This window comes from Chelonia mydas, chromosome 7 (assembly GCF_015237465.2).
Source record: "Chelonia mydas isolate rCheMyd1 chromosome 7, rCheMyd1.pri.v2, whole genome shotgun sequence".
NCBI lineage: Eukaryota > Metazoa > Chordata > Testudines > Cheloniidae > Chelonia > Chelonia mydas.
This window is the reverse complement of record NC_057853.1, coordinates 100,627,600-100,643,978: the sequence shown is the minus strand read 5'-3', so window position 1 is coordinate 100,643,978 and position 16,379 is coordinate 100,627,600. Positions and strand designations below refer to the sequence as shown.

Here is a 16,379-nt window from a genome sequence, read left to right as displayed (position 1 = left end):
ACTTCAGGGCCACATAGTAGCCTCTACATTCATGACTTCCTTAGCAAGACTACATTCTCAGTGTCTTCAGGCTTGGTTGAGAACTGTCTACACCCCTAACAAACACAGTCTATCCAACGTCCTCAATTCTCTACCTTGGTGGAAGAACCCACAAAAGTTGTGTGTGGGAGTTCTATTCCTACAGCCTCCTCCCACGAGGATTATCACCACAGACACTTCCCTGATAGGTTAGGGCACACACTCCCACAACCTCACAGTTCAGGGTGAATGGAGAATGGACCCTTCTTGTGGTGACCCTCCATATCAACATAATGGAGCTCAGAGCAGTTCCTTATTCTTGCCAACACTTCGCAACCCATATCAAGGACCATCCAATCAGAATAAATGCTGGACAGCAAGGCAGCAATTTATTATATCGATTGACAAGAAGGAGCAAGATCCCAGTCCTTATGTGTTGAATCCATAAAACTATGGAACAGGTGCATATCACACTGCATACACATTTCTGTGGTTTATCTGCCAGGTCTAGAGAACACTGTGGTGAACTCCCTCAGCAGAAATTTCAGCATCGACCATGAATGGGAACTGAACAGTGAGGTATTCTGGAAGATAAGTCTGTCTTGGGTCATTGGGACATAAATCTCATCACAATGCCATCCAGTGCAAAGTGCAAACATTTCTGTTCAAGGGAGGGTGCAGCCACTACTCAACTTGAGATGCCCTAGTCACTCCTTGGCCTGAGGTCCTGCTATATGCTTACCCCCAATGCCTCTGTTACTCAAATTACCAAAAAATTTGGGTTCCTAAACAAAGGGTTCTCAGTCTTCACCCACCTCACTACTGCAAAATTTATCAAGGGTTTGTTCAATCTCTTCCCTCCTGTCCAAGAGCCAGCTCCTCCGTGGACTTCAACTTAGTTCTCAGTGCTCTACGGAAACCCCCATTTGAACCTATAGAGAGTTGTTTCCTCTTGTCATTTTTCCTTCAATACCTTGTTCTTCAGCCAGCTTCCTATATATCCTCACACCAGAGTATGGGAATACGTAGGATGCAGGCACGGACCTGCAAACACTGCTAACTGAAAATCTCCCATCAAGAGTGCATGGGCATGTGCACATCCCAGCGATGGAGCAACATAGGGACAAAACATTTCAGTGAACTCCCGTTACTGTACAGGTATGTAACCCCTATCTAATTTATACAATTGTAGCTCTTAAGAGCTTGCCAATTTTACCTATGATACATAGGTACAGTTAGCTCAGGATCCACCTATAAACACAAAGTGCTTTCTAAAGCAAGATCAACACCATCAGTTACATCCAAAAACATAACTCAACAAAGCTCCTGACAGGAAGTGTTATCAGGGCAGACTTGTTCTATGCTACCTAGAATTTCTGAGTGGCCTTCAGATGTAGTTCCAAATAAAGTGTATTAATAATCCAAGTTCCATCTCTGAAAGAAAATAGAAAATCACAGCCTCTTAGCCAAACAATTATGCGAAAACATTCTAGTCTGCTGCTGCAACACGACACCAGAAAGCAATCTAGGATCCAACAGGATCTCCAAATTGCAATTCTGAGCAACAAAAAGCAGATAGCTTGAATCAGAGGAGTAAGTATTACATCCCTTTGATTATTCTAGTGCATTAATGAGGGTTTGTCAAAGTTTGATATGACTATTCGCCCATTGTTGTTTTATTTTTTTGACTTCCTCGGCAGGTCTGAAAATCAGTTTAGTTGACCAGTTTGATCTCCTTATGGGAAAAAAAAGAGTATTTATGGTTTTGAAGTTTACAATGTGATGATTTAACAATTGCTAGTTAGAAGAATTAGTGAGTTGTCTGCTTTTACCACTGCTCTGTTGTTCACTAACAATCCCCTTTTCCCCCCTTGTGTCTTTAACTCATACATAGTTCCTATTGAATATGATCTTGGATTTTATATCAGAAATTATTCTCTGTCCTAAATTTTTTTATCTTAGATCATTATTTGGAAGAGAGCTTCATCTTTGTATTATGAGTCTACTTCATATAGACAGTTTTTCTCCCACGTTTATAGCTTTCCAAAATTTCTTATAAACTAGCAAACATGCTAATACAAATGTTTCTGTCATCAGTTTTGGCACACTTTTTTTTTTTGCCTTGAACTAAAATGTTGCTTCTTAAGAAATGATGTGATATAATTGTTGATCTGTAAATGATAATTTGTTACATGGGAGTAATAGATATGATAATATAATAACAAATGTTAAATGTATAAGATATTAATGGTAAATAATTATATGTTAAATTAATGTTAGAACATAAATTATATGATTGGATGTGTAATGGTAATGGATCATAATTCTCCGGTGAAAAGAAAAAATAGCAAATTCATGGCATGGTAATGACAATGAATAAACTGATTGGTATTTTAATGTGCACAGTACCTAATAGAGTTATCAGTTCAAAATACTAACATGAAATTACAGTATGTAACTCAGCGTGTAATAATAAATCAGTACTTTTCCTTTTTGACATAGCTAGTAGTATTTTATTATTTAAATTGTGTAGTTTTCTGTTCAAAGGAAAACGTTCATGTTGCTTGTTAGTAAGAGGGAAAAGTTAAGTTGCTGTGTTAAAATAGTATTTGTATTGGTTATGTTCAGAACGGACTCTTGAGTACCTCTTGACATTTAACTCTGAGATACCATTTATTCTTTTAAAACAGTGTCATTTAAAAATATATCATACAATAATGAATATTGAGATCAAGGCTTAGATTTCATATAAAGAATTGCCTACCATGGCATCATCAGCGTTGAGTGCTCTTTTGCCTTTCCCATGTTCCAAATTCGTAGAACTCCTAGTTCTTTTCCTTCCTCTTTGGTTAGTATAGGACCGTCAGTGCAACTACTGGAGCATATAGATATTCCCCTGTACCCTTCTGTACGCTTCTGATGAAGGCTTATAGAGTCCTGCCCTGAGGCTCTTTAACCCAAGGTTTTGGCAGCCTTTCTGCCAGGGCCTTTGGGCTCACCCCGTGGAGTGTGGGGGTCACAAAAGATGAAGAGGTGACTTAATCACAGTCCATAAGTTTCTATATACAGAGATAATTTCTGATAGTACATGGCTCTTTAATCGAACACAGAGGCATAATGAAGTCTTGTAGCTGGAAGTTAAAGGTAGACAAATTCAGACAAGAAATAATGTACAACTTTTTAAGTGAGGGTGATTTATCATTAGAACAGCTTACCTCAGGCTATGATTGAGGCTCCATCATTTGAAGTCTTTAAATTAAAATCAGATATCTTTGTAAAATATATATTCTACCTCTGTCCATCTTGATGTTGATTTAAATTTTATGGCCTGCGTTATGCAAAAGGTCAGAGTTAGATGATCATAGTGCTCCCTTTTGAAAATCTATGAAAAGATGATCTAGGAAAGTCAAGGTCCATTTTTAGACCTGCCCAAAGGATGTCCTTCAGTGGAGTGCTACTGAACTCTGCTTACTGTAAGGAGCTGAGATGATTTGGGCTGCATGGCCCTTTTATAATGTCAACTTTGAGTGTCCCAAGAGGGTTTTTGTGCAGCCCTAGTGGGCATAACTTTCTAGAATGTACTGGAAGCTCCTCAGAGCTGGGGCACACCTCCAAGTATGAACATAGAGAGGTAACACTGCCAAAGAACCACAGATACTGTGGTAACTGTTTTTTTCTCCACTGTTGGGATATCTCAAATACCCCAATATTCTTAAAGATTTGTGGTCATCTCATTTGAATGATAAAGTAAAACTACATGGAATCACGACAGCTTATCTGAATATGGCATCAACCAGTCATCCTGTCATAAATTGGACTGTGCTCAGTATTTGATTTCTCATCATCTGGGCAATACAAAATAGGGTGGTATTTAGCAATGGGTGATGCTAGCACTTTCACCTGCTTCCTGAAAATCTGGTTTATAGAGTTGATTTTTCTGGTGACCAAACATAGGTAGAGAGTATGTACAGGTCAGTAGCCCTGAGCCCAAAACAGGAATGTAACTGGAACAAAGATTAACTTGATGCTGTAGAATGTGTGCATTTTCAAAAGATAAGAACTATCTATGGATTAACACTTCCCAATCGTGTGGGGCATCACTGAAGTATATTCACAGCTCTATGAATTTTAACTTTTTCTTAGGAAGAACTCCCCAAGGATATTTGGCCATATACTATATCGTGTCACTTTCTCCTTCAGCATAAGTGAGATTTTTACATCATAGAATCATAGAAATGTAGGGCTGGAAGCGACCATGAGAAATCATCAAGTTCCCCCACTGTGTTGAGGCAGGACAAAATTTACCTAGGTCCTCCCTGACAGGTGTTTGTATAATCAGTTCTTAAAAACCTCCAATGATGGGGATTCCACAACCTCCCTTGGAGCCCTATTCCAGAGCTTACCTACTCTAATAGTTACAAAGTTTTTACTAATATCTTGCTGCTGCAGTGAAGACAGAGAACAATTGATCCCTATACTCTTTATAATAGTCCTAAATGTATTTGAAGACTGTTATCAGATGCCCCCTCAGTCTTCTTTTCTCAAGACTAAACATACCCTGGTTTTTTAATTTTTCCTCATGTCAGGTCATGTCTAAACCTTTTTTCATTTTTGTTGCTGTCCTCTGGACTCTCCAGTTTGTCCATATATCTCCTAAAGTTTGGCATCCAGTACTCCAGCTGAAGTCTCACCAGTGCCAAATAGAGGAAGACTATTATCCCTCATGTCTTACATGTGACACTCCAGTTAATACAACCCAGAATATTATCCTGTTTTGCAACTGCATCACATTGTTGACTTGGATTCATTTTGTGATCCACTATAACCTCCCAGATCTTTTTTCAGCAGTACTACCACCTAGCCACTTATTCCACATTTTGTAGCTGTACATTTGATTTTTCCTTCCTAAGGGAAGTACTTTGCACTTGCCTTTATTGGATTTCATCTTGTTGATTTCAGACCATGGTTTCCTTTTACTTCATCACCGTAATTTGTAAATCTGACTATAATTTAAGAAGTGTTACTCTTATTATGCCATGGAATCTATATTACAGTTTTTATTGCTTCTTTAAAAAAAGGTTAAACTTGTTTTGTTTTATACTGAATATGTATTGTTATAATAAGGGCTTTTTTTAATAGATGGCATTTTGGATTTTGCACTTTGCACTGAAACTATATTTTGTTCCTTGAGGCTATTCAGGGTCTCGGGAAGAGGCCGTACATTGGCTTAGGACTGCCTTGTAGGCACGAAGGATTTGACCATAACAAACTATGCTATTCTGATTTAGGAATAACAAGTGATGCCAAATTTGCTATGTGATATCTTGAGTTATCTGCTCTTTGTAAAAATGGCTAAGTTCATAAACTTAACTCTCTGGTACAAGCTTCTCTCTCCTTATCAGTTTGAGATTAGTCTACACTACTGCAGTGTGGCTTAAAATTCTTTCATTTCAAAACAGCTTCAATCTGAAGTTATCACTCTTTGCTTGTTCAGGAAGGTCATCATATGATTAGTTAACATCGTCTGCTAGGGCCCTACCAAATTGAAAAACATGTCATGGACTGTGAAATCTGGTCTCCCCCTGTGAAATCTAGTCTTTTGTAAAAAGAAAAGGAGTACTTGTGGCACCTCAGAGACTAACCAATTTAATTGAGCATAAGCTTTCGTGAGCTACAGCTCACTTCAGCTGTAGCTCACGAAAGCTTATGCTCAATTAAATTGGTTAGTCTCTGAGGTGCCACAAGTACTCCTTTTCTTTTTGCGAATACAGACTAACACGGCTGTTACTCTGAAACTAGTCTTTTGTGTGCTTTTACCCTATACTATACAGATTTCATGAGACAGACCAGCGTTTCTCAAATTGGAGGTCCTGACACAAAAAGAAGTTGCTGGGAGGTGGCAAGGTTATTTTAGGGGGTTGCAGTATTGCCAGCCTTACTTCTGCACTGCCTTCAGAGCTGGGTGGCTAGAGAGCGGCAGCTGTTGGCCGGGCACCCAGTTTTGAAGGTGGCACCCTGCCAGTAGCAGCGCAGAAGTAAGGGTGGCAATTATGTCAGAACCATGCCACCCTTACTTTTGCACTGCTGCCTCCAGAACTGGGCAGCCAGAGAATGGTGGCTGCTGACTAAGGGGCTAGGTCTGCAGGCTGCAGCACAGAAGTAAGGGTGGCAATTGGGCCATCCTTACTTCTGCGTTGCTGCTGGCAGCGACTCTGCCTTCAGAGCTGGGCTCCCAGCCAGCAGCTGGTGCTCTCCAGCTGCACAGCTCCGAAGGGAGTGCCGCCTCCAGCAGCAGTGAGGAAGTAAAAGTAGCATTACCGCAACCCCCTCTGCAATAACCTTGCGACCCCTCCTCACAACTACTTTTTGGGTCAGTACCCCTAGAAATACAACACCATGAAATTTCAGGTTTAAATTGCTGAAATCATGAAGTTTACAATTTTTAAAATACTATGACCATGAAATTGACTAAAATGGACCGTGAATTTGCTAGGGCCCTAATTATTGCTGTTCAGTCTCATCTTTGCATATTACTCCACTCAATCCATGGTTTAGGATGCTGACTGAATCGCTCTGAAACTTGTTTTGCCTTTTCACAGTATGTCTCAAACTATTGCAATAGTAAATACATAGAAGGCATCAGAACCAATTTACATTTCTTTAGGAACAAGTCAGTCGTCTTACATTTTGGGTTTGTAAAATGAATGTTTTCCTGTTCTAGAGTATAGTGATCTGACTCACAAAGATGCTTTCAAGCATACACTATAGATATAAGAAAAGGAGTACTTGTGGCACCTTAGAGACTAACCAATTTATTTGAGCATAAGCTTTCGTGAGCTACAGCTCACTTCATCGGATGCATTCAGTGTATTTTCCACTGAATGCATCCGATGAAGTGAGCTGTAGCTCACGAAAGCTTATGCTCAAATAAATTGGTTAGTCTCTGAGGTGCCACAAGTACTCCTTTTCTTTTTGCGAATACAGACTAACACGGCTGCTACTCTGAAACTTGTCACTATAGATATAGATTGCCCTAGGGTTTATACAACAGATGTATACATGTGGCAGAGCCTGTGATAATGGAAGAGGATTCGAAAACGAAATTTTAGTTCCAGATTATGTTAGATCTCAAATGTTCTTCATGCTTTCTACTAAAGGGATGAGTAAAATAGGTTCTATCAAGTCTCTTCTCTGCTTTAGGCCTAAGATGGTAGAGATCATCCACCTTAGTTTGGGAATCTGTATGAAGGGGATGTTTTAGGAGAGGAACATGCATTCATTTTATACAACTTTGAAAATATTAGCTGTCAGTGGTTAGACTCTAAATGAGGTGGGATCTCACCTTCATTTTTTCAGGCTAGCAAAAGGTTCTGTGTTAGTATTTGGCTATGAGAGTTGCTATTTTCATAATATTCTTTCACTTCGCCCAGGAGATCTTAGTGATTTAAACATGCCAAGCATGCTGGCTCATGATTCTAGAAGGTCATGCATTGCTAGGTAAACAAGGGCAAAGGATACATTTCCTTTGCATAGTCAAGTTGTGCATATTTTGGCTAACTGACACAACCTGGAGTATATTATAGACCTTATACTTTGCTTTAAAGACAGTAGTTCCATTGTAAGGTGTGCACTTGCTATGATACAGCTAGAGGCTATATAATTTCTGTAAAATTCTGGATGCCTTGGAGAGAGTTTAAAAGGGCTGATTTTCTATTGTTAGTGTCATATACATTTTTCAGTGTGAAGTGCATTATGTTTAAGTGTATCAAGCAAACATATTATACACGTGTGTGTGAGGTATGTATATTTAAAATCTGTTACTCCATATCCATCCAGTTTCTTCACCTTTGCCCCCCTCCCCCACTGCCTTCCTTTTGGTAGCTTATGGCAAGGCTTCAAAAGAGAAGCTACTGCTGCTGTCAGTCCTGCTCTGCTCAGCTGTATGTAGAGTGGTATGCGCTTAGCTATTTGTTCTTTATACCCCATAACAGCCGAACAGCTGAATGTGGTATGGCCAGCAGCAGCTTTTCCTCTGAAACCCAGTTACAGCCCAGCTAAAAGCAGACAGATGGAAGAAGCAAGGAGAGAGGAAGGAGCATTGGATGTGGGAAGGGACCAAAAGAGAGGGAAGCTAAAGTTAGAAGACGAAAGAGGAGGGAGAGCATGGAAAGGTATTAGATGGGGAAAGAAAGCAAGATGAGTAAGAGAACGAGGGGCAGGACCGCACAAGAGAGGAAAGGAACAGGTATTTCACTAACCCTGCCAGCGCTGCAGGTTAGTCTGTGCAACAACACAGGAACCGTCCTGCTGGCTTGCAGACTCTAGGCTTACAGCCTGCCCCTGATCTGGTTCTTGTTCCTGCCCCAGCCTTGCCTGAGTCTTGTTCCAGTGTGCTCCAGCCTTGTCCGCGCTCTAATCTGACCTTGCTCCAGCCCTATTTCTGGCTCCTGACCTCCAGACACTTGGACTGATTCCAACCCAGTTTCAACCCTTGGCCTACATCTCGACTCTGACAATGATACTGATTTGGCTTATCTGGTGACTCTGACCTCCTTACTTTGACGGTTGGCCTGCATCTGGATTCCAACTATGATACTGATTTGTCTTGTCTTCTGACTCTGATCTTTGTTCTGACCCATGGCCTGTCCCCGGTCTCCAATTTCAGCACTGCCCTCAACCTGGGCCCGACCCTACATCTGGCTTTGACCACCACTCTAACTGCTAGGAAATCTGAGCAGAGATACTTATCCGAATAAGCCAGTAATGCTACCTAACATTCCTTTAGGTTACTCTACTGACAATCAGCTGTTTCATTCCTGAAAAGGTCTTAGTGAATCAGGGTCTCTCTTAATAGACTAACTATAGAAGAGTGGCTTGAAAGTCATCAGCAAAGTCTGTAACTTCTCATCAGTGTACATATTTTAGTATTTACATACTTTATAATCAATTTGTGGAGTTCTCTACTCTAATCTAGCATTCAGAATAAATGTGATTCAAATGAAAGTAACAGTCTACATTATGTTTAGAATATTAATTTTAAAAAATCACCACCTTTTTTACAAACATTGAATCTACTGGTTTGGGGTGCTTGTTTCAGCTGTCTCTTAAATAAGTGAAGAGAGAAGCCGAATCCTGCTTGCTGTTGTACAAATAAATGTAATCAATTACATTTTCCACCAAATTCACTGCTCACAGCCTCCACTCACTGAAGTCCTCTCCTTGGTCAGGTTGCAACTGCACTTCTTTGTGCTCATGGTTCTTGACCTATCATATATGCTGCCTTTGACATGGTCATTCACTCCCTCCTTGAAACTCCTCAACTTCAGACACTGAGCTCAAACTCTCTCTCCTGATTTGTGTCCTGTGCTCCTCCCCTTCCCCCTGTTTCTGTCTCTGTTTGGGGACCCTGGTTGAAGGGGTTGGGAGGCACTTCTGGTGCTGCTAACTGCTTCCCACCATTTTGCGGGGCTATTAAATTTTGTGAAGATTCATATGGATTCTGTCTGGAGAACACAATGTAAGATTCATGGTTCCATTCCAGGAAGTTTAATTGTCTACTAAGTCAGGGGTTCTCCACCTTTTTCTTGCTGAGCCCCCCCATCAACATGTATAAAAACCCCAGGACCCAGCTGGGGCAGGAGGGGGACTTGGGTCTCTGGGCTGGCAGAGGACCCTTGGGTATCAGCATAATTTGATTTCTATGTGAGGGGGAGGGGCAAGGACTGGCAGGGCCCAGGGTGGGAGCACCACCTCCACCCCCAGACTCACCTGAGCCCAACCTGTCTGGGTTTTGGGAGGCTGCAACCAAAAAATATAACTCAAAGGAGGGGACTCAGCTCAAAAAGTTTGAAAACCACTCAGGGTGCAGACAGGGGGTACTTAGGGGCTGTGTACAGGCAGGGTGGTAGGTCAGGGTGCAGGCAGGGGGTAGCTAGGGGCTGTGCACAGGCAGGGTGGTAGGTCAGGGTGCAGGCAGGGGGTAGCTAGGGGCTGTGCACAGGCAGGGGGGTAGGTCAGGGTGCAGGCAGGAGGTACCTAGGGGCTGTGTACAGGCAGGGGGGTAGCTAGGGTGTGGGGGTAGCTCAGGGTGCAGGGAGAAGGATAGTTAGGTGCTATGTGACAGAAGGGCTTCCCCTGTGGTGGCTGTTCCGCAAAGGCTGTGCTGAGCCCCAGAGCCGGGCTCCCCCACCCAGGCGGCTCTTAGCGGCTGTGTGAGCAGTCAAAGAGGGCTGGAAGCTGAGGAGCAGCCACAACCCTGGGCACCAGCAGCAGACGGGGGTAGTGCCACAGCTGCCCGCTCCATGGCACCAGCAGCCAGAGTAGCTGCCCCGCACTGCCTGGCTCTGGTTTCCCACCTACAACCTGGCCAGAGGGCTGGGCCTGAGGAGGGCCGGGGGAGAGGAGGAGGAGGTGGCCACTCTGGGTAAGGCTGCAGTTTGGTGGCCAACACCCTTGTGCCCCCCCATCTCTGCCCATGGCAGGGAGATGGGGCTATAGGGCTGCAAGCTTCAGCCCCGGGCTGCTTTGGGGCGGGCTGCTAGTTTCAGCCCCAGAGAGGGGTGTCGGGGCTCCCGGCTTCAGCCCCACAGAGGGCGCCAGGGCTCAGGGCACCGGGTTTCAGATGTGGGGCCCCGGGGACCCCCTGAAAGGGGTCACAGACTCCCAGGGGCTGTAGACCCCTAGTTGAGAACCACTGTACTAAGTGATTTAAGTATTTCATCTGAAGTCAGATTTTGAACTGGCACTACTGGGAGTGTGAGAGATTACTTTCGTGGCTGCTTTACAGTTTAAAGCAATTGCTCTTTGGCTTTCTTTGACCACCACTTCACTTGCTACTTCAGAAAAGCCACAGTAGTTTGAAGATTTTAATCTCTTTTGAAAAAAATAAACAAACTTGCAGGGCTATATGAAAACATCCCCCCTTACTAAAGCCCTAGCATATCTGCCTACTCTTCAAGTGCCCCCACCCCTATAAATGGGCTGGTGTGGAGACCACCTGCCATCTGCTTTATATAGTGCTGCCCTGGGGAGGCCTGGCTGCTAATACATGTCACTGGTAGGTGGGGATCCACATATCATAGGGGATGCTTTAGAAGGGAGTTGCTTGTCCCCTAAAATCATCCTTCTATGGAGTTCCCATGCTGCTTATGCGCTCTGTAGAGAGCTTCAAATGATCTTACTAAGCCTTGGGATGTATTGGAGAACTGGAAAATCACAACTATGTGAACAGTAGAGCTTGTGAAACGTGGTGTGTGATGTTTGGGGGCCTTGAAGGATGGAAAGGGGCATTCTCTTCTCCGTTCCGCACCCAACTACAAGGCAGAGGGTTCCGTTCTTTCCGGTGTTCATGAAAAAACATAGTTTGCCAGTTATGAGCAGTCAGGTGAGGCAGTGAAAGAGGCCATCACCCAGCAGGCAGGCAATGTCAGGCTTCTCTTCCCTCTCCTATCTCCTTTATTCTCTTTGTGTTCAGAAACCCTCACTCTGAAATCCTATAATCTGCCATTCTAGAGGTCTTCATATATTGGGCTTGCTGGATAGTCAGCTGAAAAAAGGAAAATTGCCACCTTCTTTTTTTCACACCAATCCCAGCTAAACAGTGTTTAAAGGACACAGAACTAAATTGCTCTCCATTCCCTTTCCTCACCCTGATCTGTTTGTAAGTCCTGTTCGTCTGTCTACACACTGTCCGTAATCCTCTCCCTTTCCCTTTGTTAAAAAAACCGAAAGATTGCAAATGGGACCCATCGTCTCAGAGATGCCCCTTCACTGTCACCAGTGTGAAGCTCACTGGTGCAGCAGCCAAGAGGGCTTCAGACCTTTCTTGTATCCGTGACATATCAGGTGGGCAGAAGTTAGAAGCTGGGCTATAATGAAGAAAGAGTTGCATGGTTTGCTCCTACAATTTGATTCTGTATCCTTGCTTTACAGTTAGAGCAGTTTGTATTGGCTCAAACTACCACTAAAAGTCTCTTACCTTAAAAGTTGCTGAGGAAACATAGCATGAGCGGATGATTAAAAATAAAGTCCAGATTTTTGCTCATAATGCAAGCCATGCTGGCAAAAAATCAACTACTTTTCATAGAGGAAGGATAAAATCTAAACTGCCAAGAGAGCACTGATAAAAATACATGATGAATAAGTAAACTTCAGAGGGTATAAATTCTATTCAATAAACTTTACATGCTGATGATTAAAGTACCTTTGCGAAAATGGGATTATTAAAGTGTAAATGTCAATAGATTAAATATGTGGCTGAATCAGCAAATTAGCACAAATCAAACATTACATCACCTTCATGGTCAGTAAAGTATGCAAGTCGATCAGCAAAATGCATGAAAAATTCATCTGCCACCACATGCAGCTTGATCAGCAAAGTGTGCAAAAACTCCACAGCTGAAGCATCTAGCAGAACTAATAAAGTACAAAATGAAATCTGCTATAAGAAACCAGGAAAGTATGTATCTGCATTCGTAAAATATTCAAAAAGATAAACTCTGTGGGCCCAAATTTCCCCTCATTCACATGAGTACAACTCCCACTGAAATCTCAGTTATTAAGCCATGAAGCAGGATCAACAAGGAAATCAACCATTTCATGTAGTAAAAACATAGTTTAATGAAAGAAATACTGCATGATTCCAGTCAACAAAATATGCAATATGATCATTAAAAATTTGTAACTTATATCTGAAAAACTAGCTGTGAAGTATGCAGTCTGATCACTAAACTGAGGATACATTTGCTGAGCTAGTGAAGTATTTACCTGAAATGAATTTTGGCTTGTGCAGCAGTAGCATCTCATATTAACGATTAGCAGTTGAAAACTCTGGAAGTCTGGAAAGTCAATTCTTTTAATGTCAGAATGTCTTCTTTTACTGGTGTGTTATGGAGAGTAATTTTACCATTAGCTGTTCTACTCACCTAGTGGTGTTTCTTTAAAATTCATACTCTGTGCCATCTGATGTTTTGTGGGCCTCTTTGGCTCTATAGACATTGCACCTAATTATGATTCATCAGATAAAAATATGTGAAATATTTCCTCCTTTGGTTGCTGCAGAATGCTGCACGAGACATTCTAAAGCAGTCATCCTTCTCTCACTCCCACCACACTGTACAGCTGCTGAGCATACTTAGGAACTCCTTGGTTCTTGGAGGTGAGAAATTCCCTGGCTGGTCAATGGCAGTATTTCTAATATTGACCAGGGAGAGCTGTATATCCTGGAAACATGCACCTCTTCTAATATTTTAGGGAAAGCAATAACACATTCCCAGGGTATATTCAATACCAGGACTCATACCAGTGTTAAAATGTTTAAAAGGACAATGAGCAAGAAAGATTAACTCAAGCAAGGATGGAGTTCCATTAAGACTTTGAATGGACAGACAAATGGGAGAACACTGTCTTGCATGAAAAGACAGACAGCTGTCATTTTTCTATGTTGGAGAAATCTGGAGAAACATTTTGAAGAGATGGTATTGAACAAGGTTCCGTGTAAGCTCCAGCACAGGAAATAGCCTTGGACCAGAAAACTGAGACAATTGTATCAAGAATAAAAAGTTCAGTGGGACTAGGTGGTACATTCTGTGGGACGTGGAGCTGTTGCATAAGCTTTTTCCGGCTGTCTGCATATTTTCTGCGGTTTTGATGCTCTGAAAAGTATTACATGTTAATACGCATTATTATTTTTACAGCACTGCAAATTGTGCTAGGTGCTTCACAGCACATGTAAATTGCACAAGTTTCTTTCTCCAGAGAGTTTTTTCTTCTTCATGTCTATACAAAAATCAACTGGCCAATGCCACCAAGCATATATTGTGCAGAATCAGTTTCTCTCTTGCAGAACCAAATTCGTGTCTCTTTTTAGGGGGAGCCTAAAATTATCGTCTACTCTGATGTCTCATATAACACAGCCATAGGACTTCCCTGAATTAATTCTAATTCGAACCAGAGCATATCTTTTAAAACAAGTCTACACTGGAGAATGCACCTGCTCACCAGTGAATACTTTTGTATAATTGGACCCTTTTTTGGTTAACATAAGAAATATTTTTAAAACCATCTTCCTCCCTCTTTTTACATATACAGATAGTTGGTTTCAACATTTATATTCAAAACAGGATTGACAGATCTCAATTCTATACATCTATTCTTCTTTGGCTGGTGTGATACGTTGTAATGTACTATGAAGTCCATTTTTTAAGACTTCATGCTTATCCTTAACCTCCTGCTTATCAATGAGAGCTGGAACCACCTTCAACAAAGAATTTCAATTTGATTAATTTTGTCATTTGTTCTTTTTCATGGAATTATATAATGAATCGGTTTATTACAATATAGAACTATTTAGTTTAAAAAAAGAAAAAAAACCCTATACTTGTTACAGCTATCTTCTGAAAGGGATAAATAATATAATTATCATAGAATTTAATATACAGTTTACCTTAACAGTAGTTTGTATTTTTTTCATTCAACAAAGCAAGAGATACCTTTTTGAATTTAGTCATTAATCAAGTGAGTTTTCATCAGCCATATGGTATCACATTTGATCTGAAAGAGTGGCCTTTTTCAAATGTTTTCCCTCTTATTTTAGGACTTTCTGATGGAAACATTCATCATGTTCAAGAATCTCATTGGGAAGAATGTCTATCCCTTCGACTGGGTTATAATGAACATGATGCAGAATAAGTAAGTACAGAGAAAAAGTGCTGAACCTTTACTGAGATGACTATTTCATGTTTGATCTGAAACAACAGTGTTGCTTAGAAACAGTCTCACACACAATGCAGCAGAGATTTTTTTTTTCTGTGATGCAAATAATTATTTGAAAAATTGGCTCTAGAGATTGCAGTAGACCTGTTATTGAAACAGAAGCAGGTCTACTGTTCTTCAGGTCCATCATAAATCAAGGGAGGGTGTCATTTTAAAAAAAAATGTACACCAACAATTTCAGAACAGATTGTGGAGGAGGAAAATTAAACCAACATTTTAAATATTATTATTAGTTAATTGAATTTCCAATACTACTCCAATCAGGATACATGTGTTTGTACATCACATATTTCAGAAATAAATGGCTACTGTGCAGGGTTGAGCATCTGCTGTGAGAGTGTTTTGATGTTGTTAACATGTAGATAATGCATTTTCATACATCCTAATTGAAAGAGCAGGGATTTAAAACCTGTCCCCATCAGCTTGATAATGAAGTGACAGGTTGCTAATCTTTCAAATCACGGTGTTTTTGCTTTGTCACTGCTTCTCTGTTTTTCGTTATTTAATTATTATTTAACAGGATTCAGTGGAATATTTTGCATTTGCCATTTTAGTAAATATCTCCCACACATTTTTGTTCACTTTGATGCAAGTTTTTAAAAAAGCATCTTGTTTCCGTGTTGCTTGGAGAAATATTTTGTGCTTACTGTTAGCTATCATGGCTTAAACGTTGTCAGTTTTTACTCTATTAACCCATAAAATTGGGGTTATACTTTTGCCATAAAAATCCACTGAAACTTGAAACTTGGCATATGAGAACTCCCCTCAAGAATGAATTTTATTATGGGTAATAAATTGGATTAAAATGAATTCAGCCATCCTTAAATTTATGTTTAGTGGCTATGGTCAAACATGTTTGTCCTGCTGTAACTCAAAATATTTCATTCTCAGCGGCTGGCTGCTTCCTTAGAGCAGACACTGGAATCATCACCCTTGATCATAATGGAACAAAGGTCTATTTTGGTACCAACCACCCTGGAGACCTATGCAGCTGCAAAAGATCTCCTAAGCCTCTTAGTACCACCCTAGCAGATTACTCAGACCGATAGTGTCTTGCCATAGTACATACCTTGCCTTCCATGTTGCTGACCCATTGATCATGAAACCAGTTCCAAGACCAATGGGAACCACTTTGCCTCAGCACACGGTACTGATAGCCAGGAAGCCCCCAAAGTCAGTACCGCAGTCCAGCCATCGTGTTCCCAATCTCTGATGAGTACCATCGGGTACTGCATCTCCCCAGCTGTATTGTAAATTAAGATTGTCCTCTCCCAAATAGCTGCTGCAATTGGCCCTGACATCAACCCCTCAACAGTCTGTAGTAGAGGAGGAACAAAGAGTCAGTGGCATGATTTCTCCCTGAACACCAATAGCCACTGCCCCTTTCCACCTTGTCCCCAGATGAAATGACCAACCCTCCATCCACACCCCTTTCAGATGAGTTGAAAGTCTCAGGACTGGATGAGGCAGTTAATGGACAGTCTAGACTTTTCACTTGGCATCAGACAAGAAAAGCTGCACAATGTGCTGGGTGTTCTCCGGCTCTCAATCAGGTAGAATGGTCCTACCAATCAGTGATGTACTGCTAG

The 16,379-nt window shown here is 41.3% G+C and overlaps 1 protein-coding gene across 3 annotated transcripts in view; it reads left to right on the top strand.

Annotated features, from left to right (window-relative positions):
* DOCK1 (dedicator of cytokinesis 1) overlaps nt 1-16,379 on the top strand; it is a 545,102-nt gene that overhangs the window by 305,238 nt on the left and 223,485 nt on the right. For all 3 annotated transcript variants that reach the window (XM_037903703.2, XM_043551994.1, XM_027819633.3), the window contains one exon: nt 14,612-14,706. In XM_037903703.2, the coding sequence (XP_037759631.1) occupies nt 14,612-14,706 (95 nt within the window). The remainder of the gene's footprint in view (nt 1-14,611; nt 14,707-16,379) is intronic.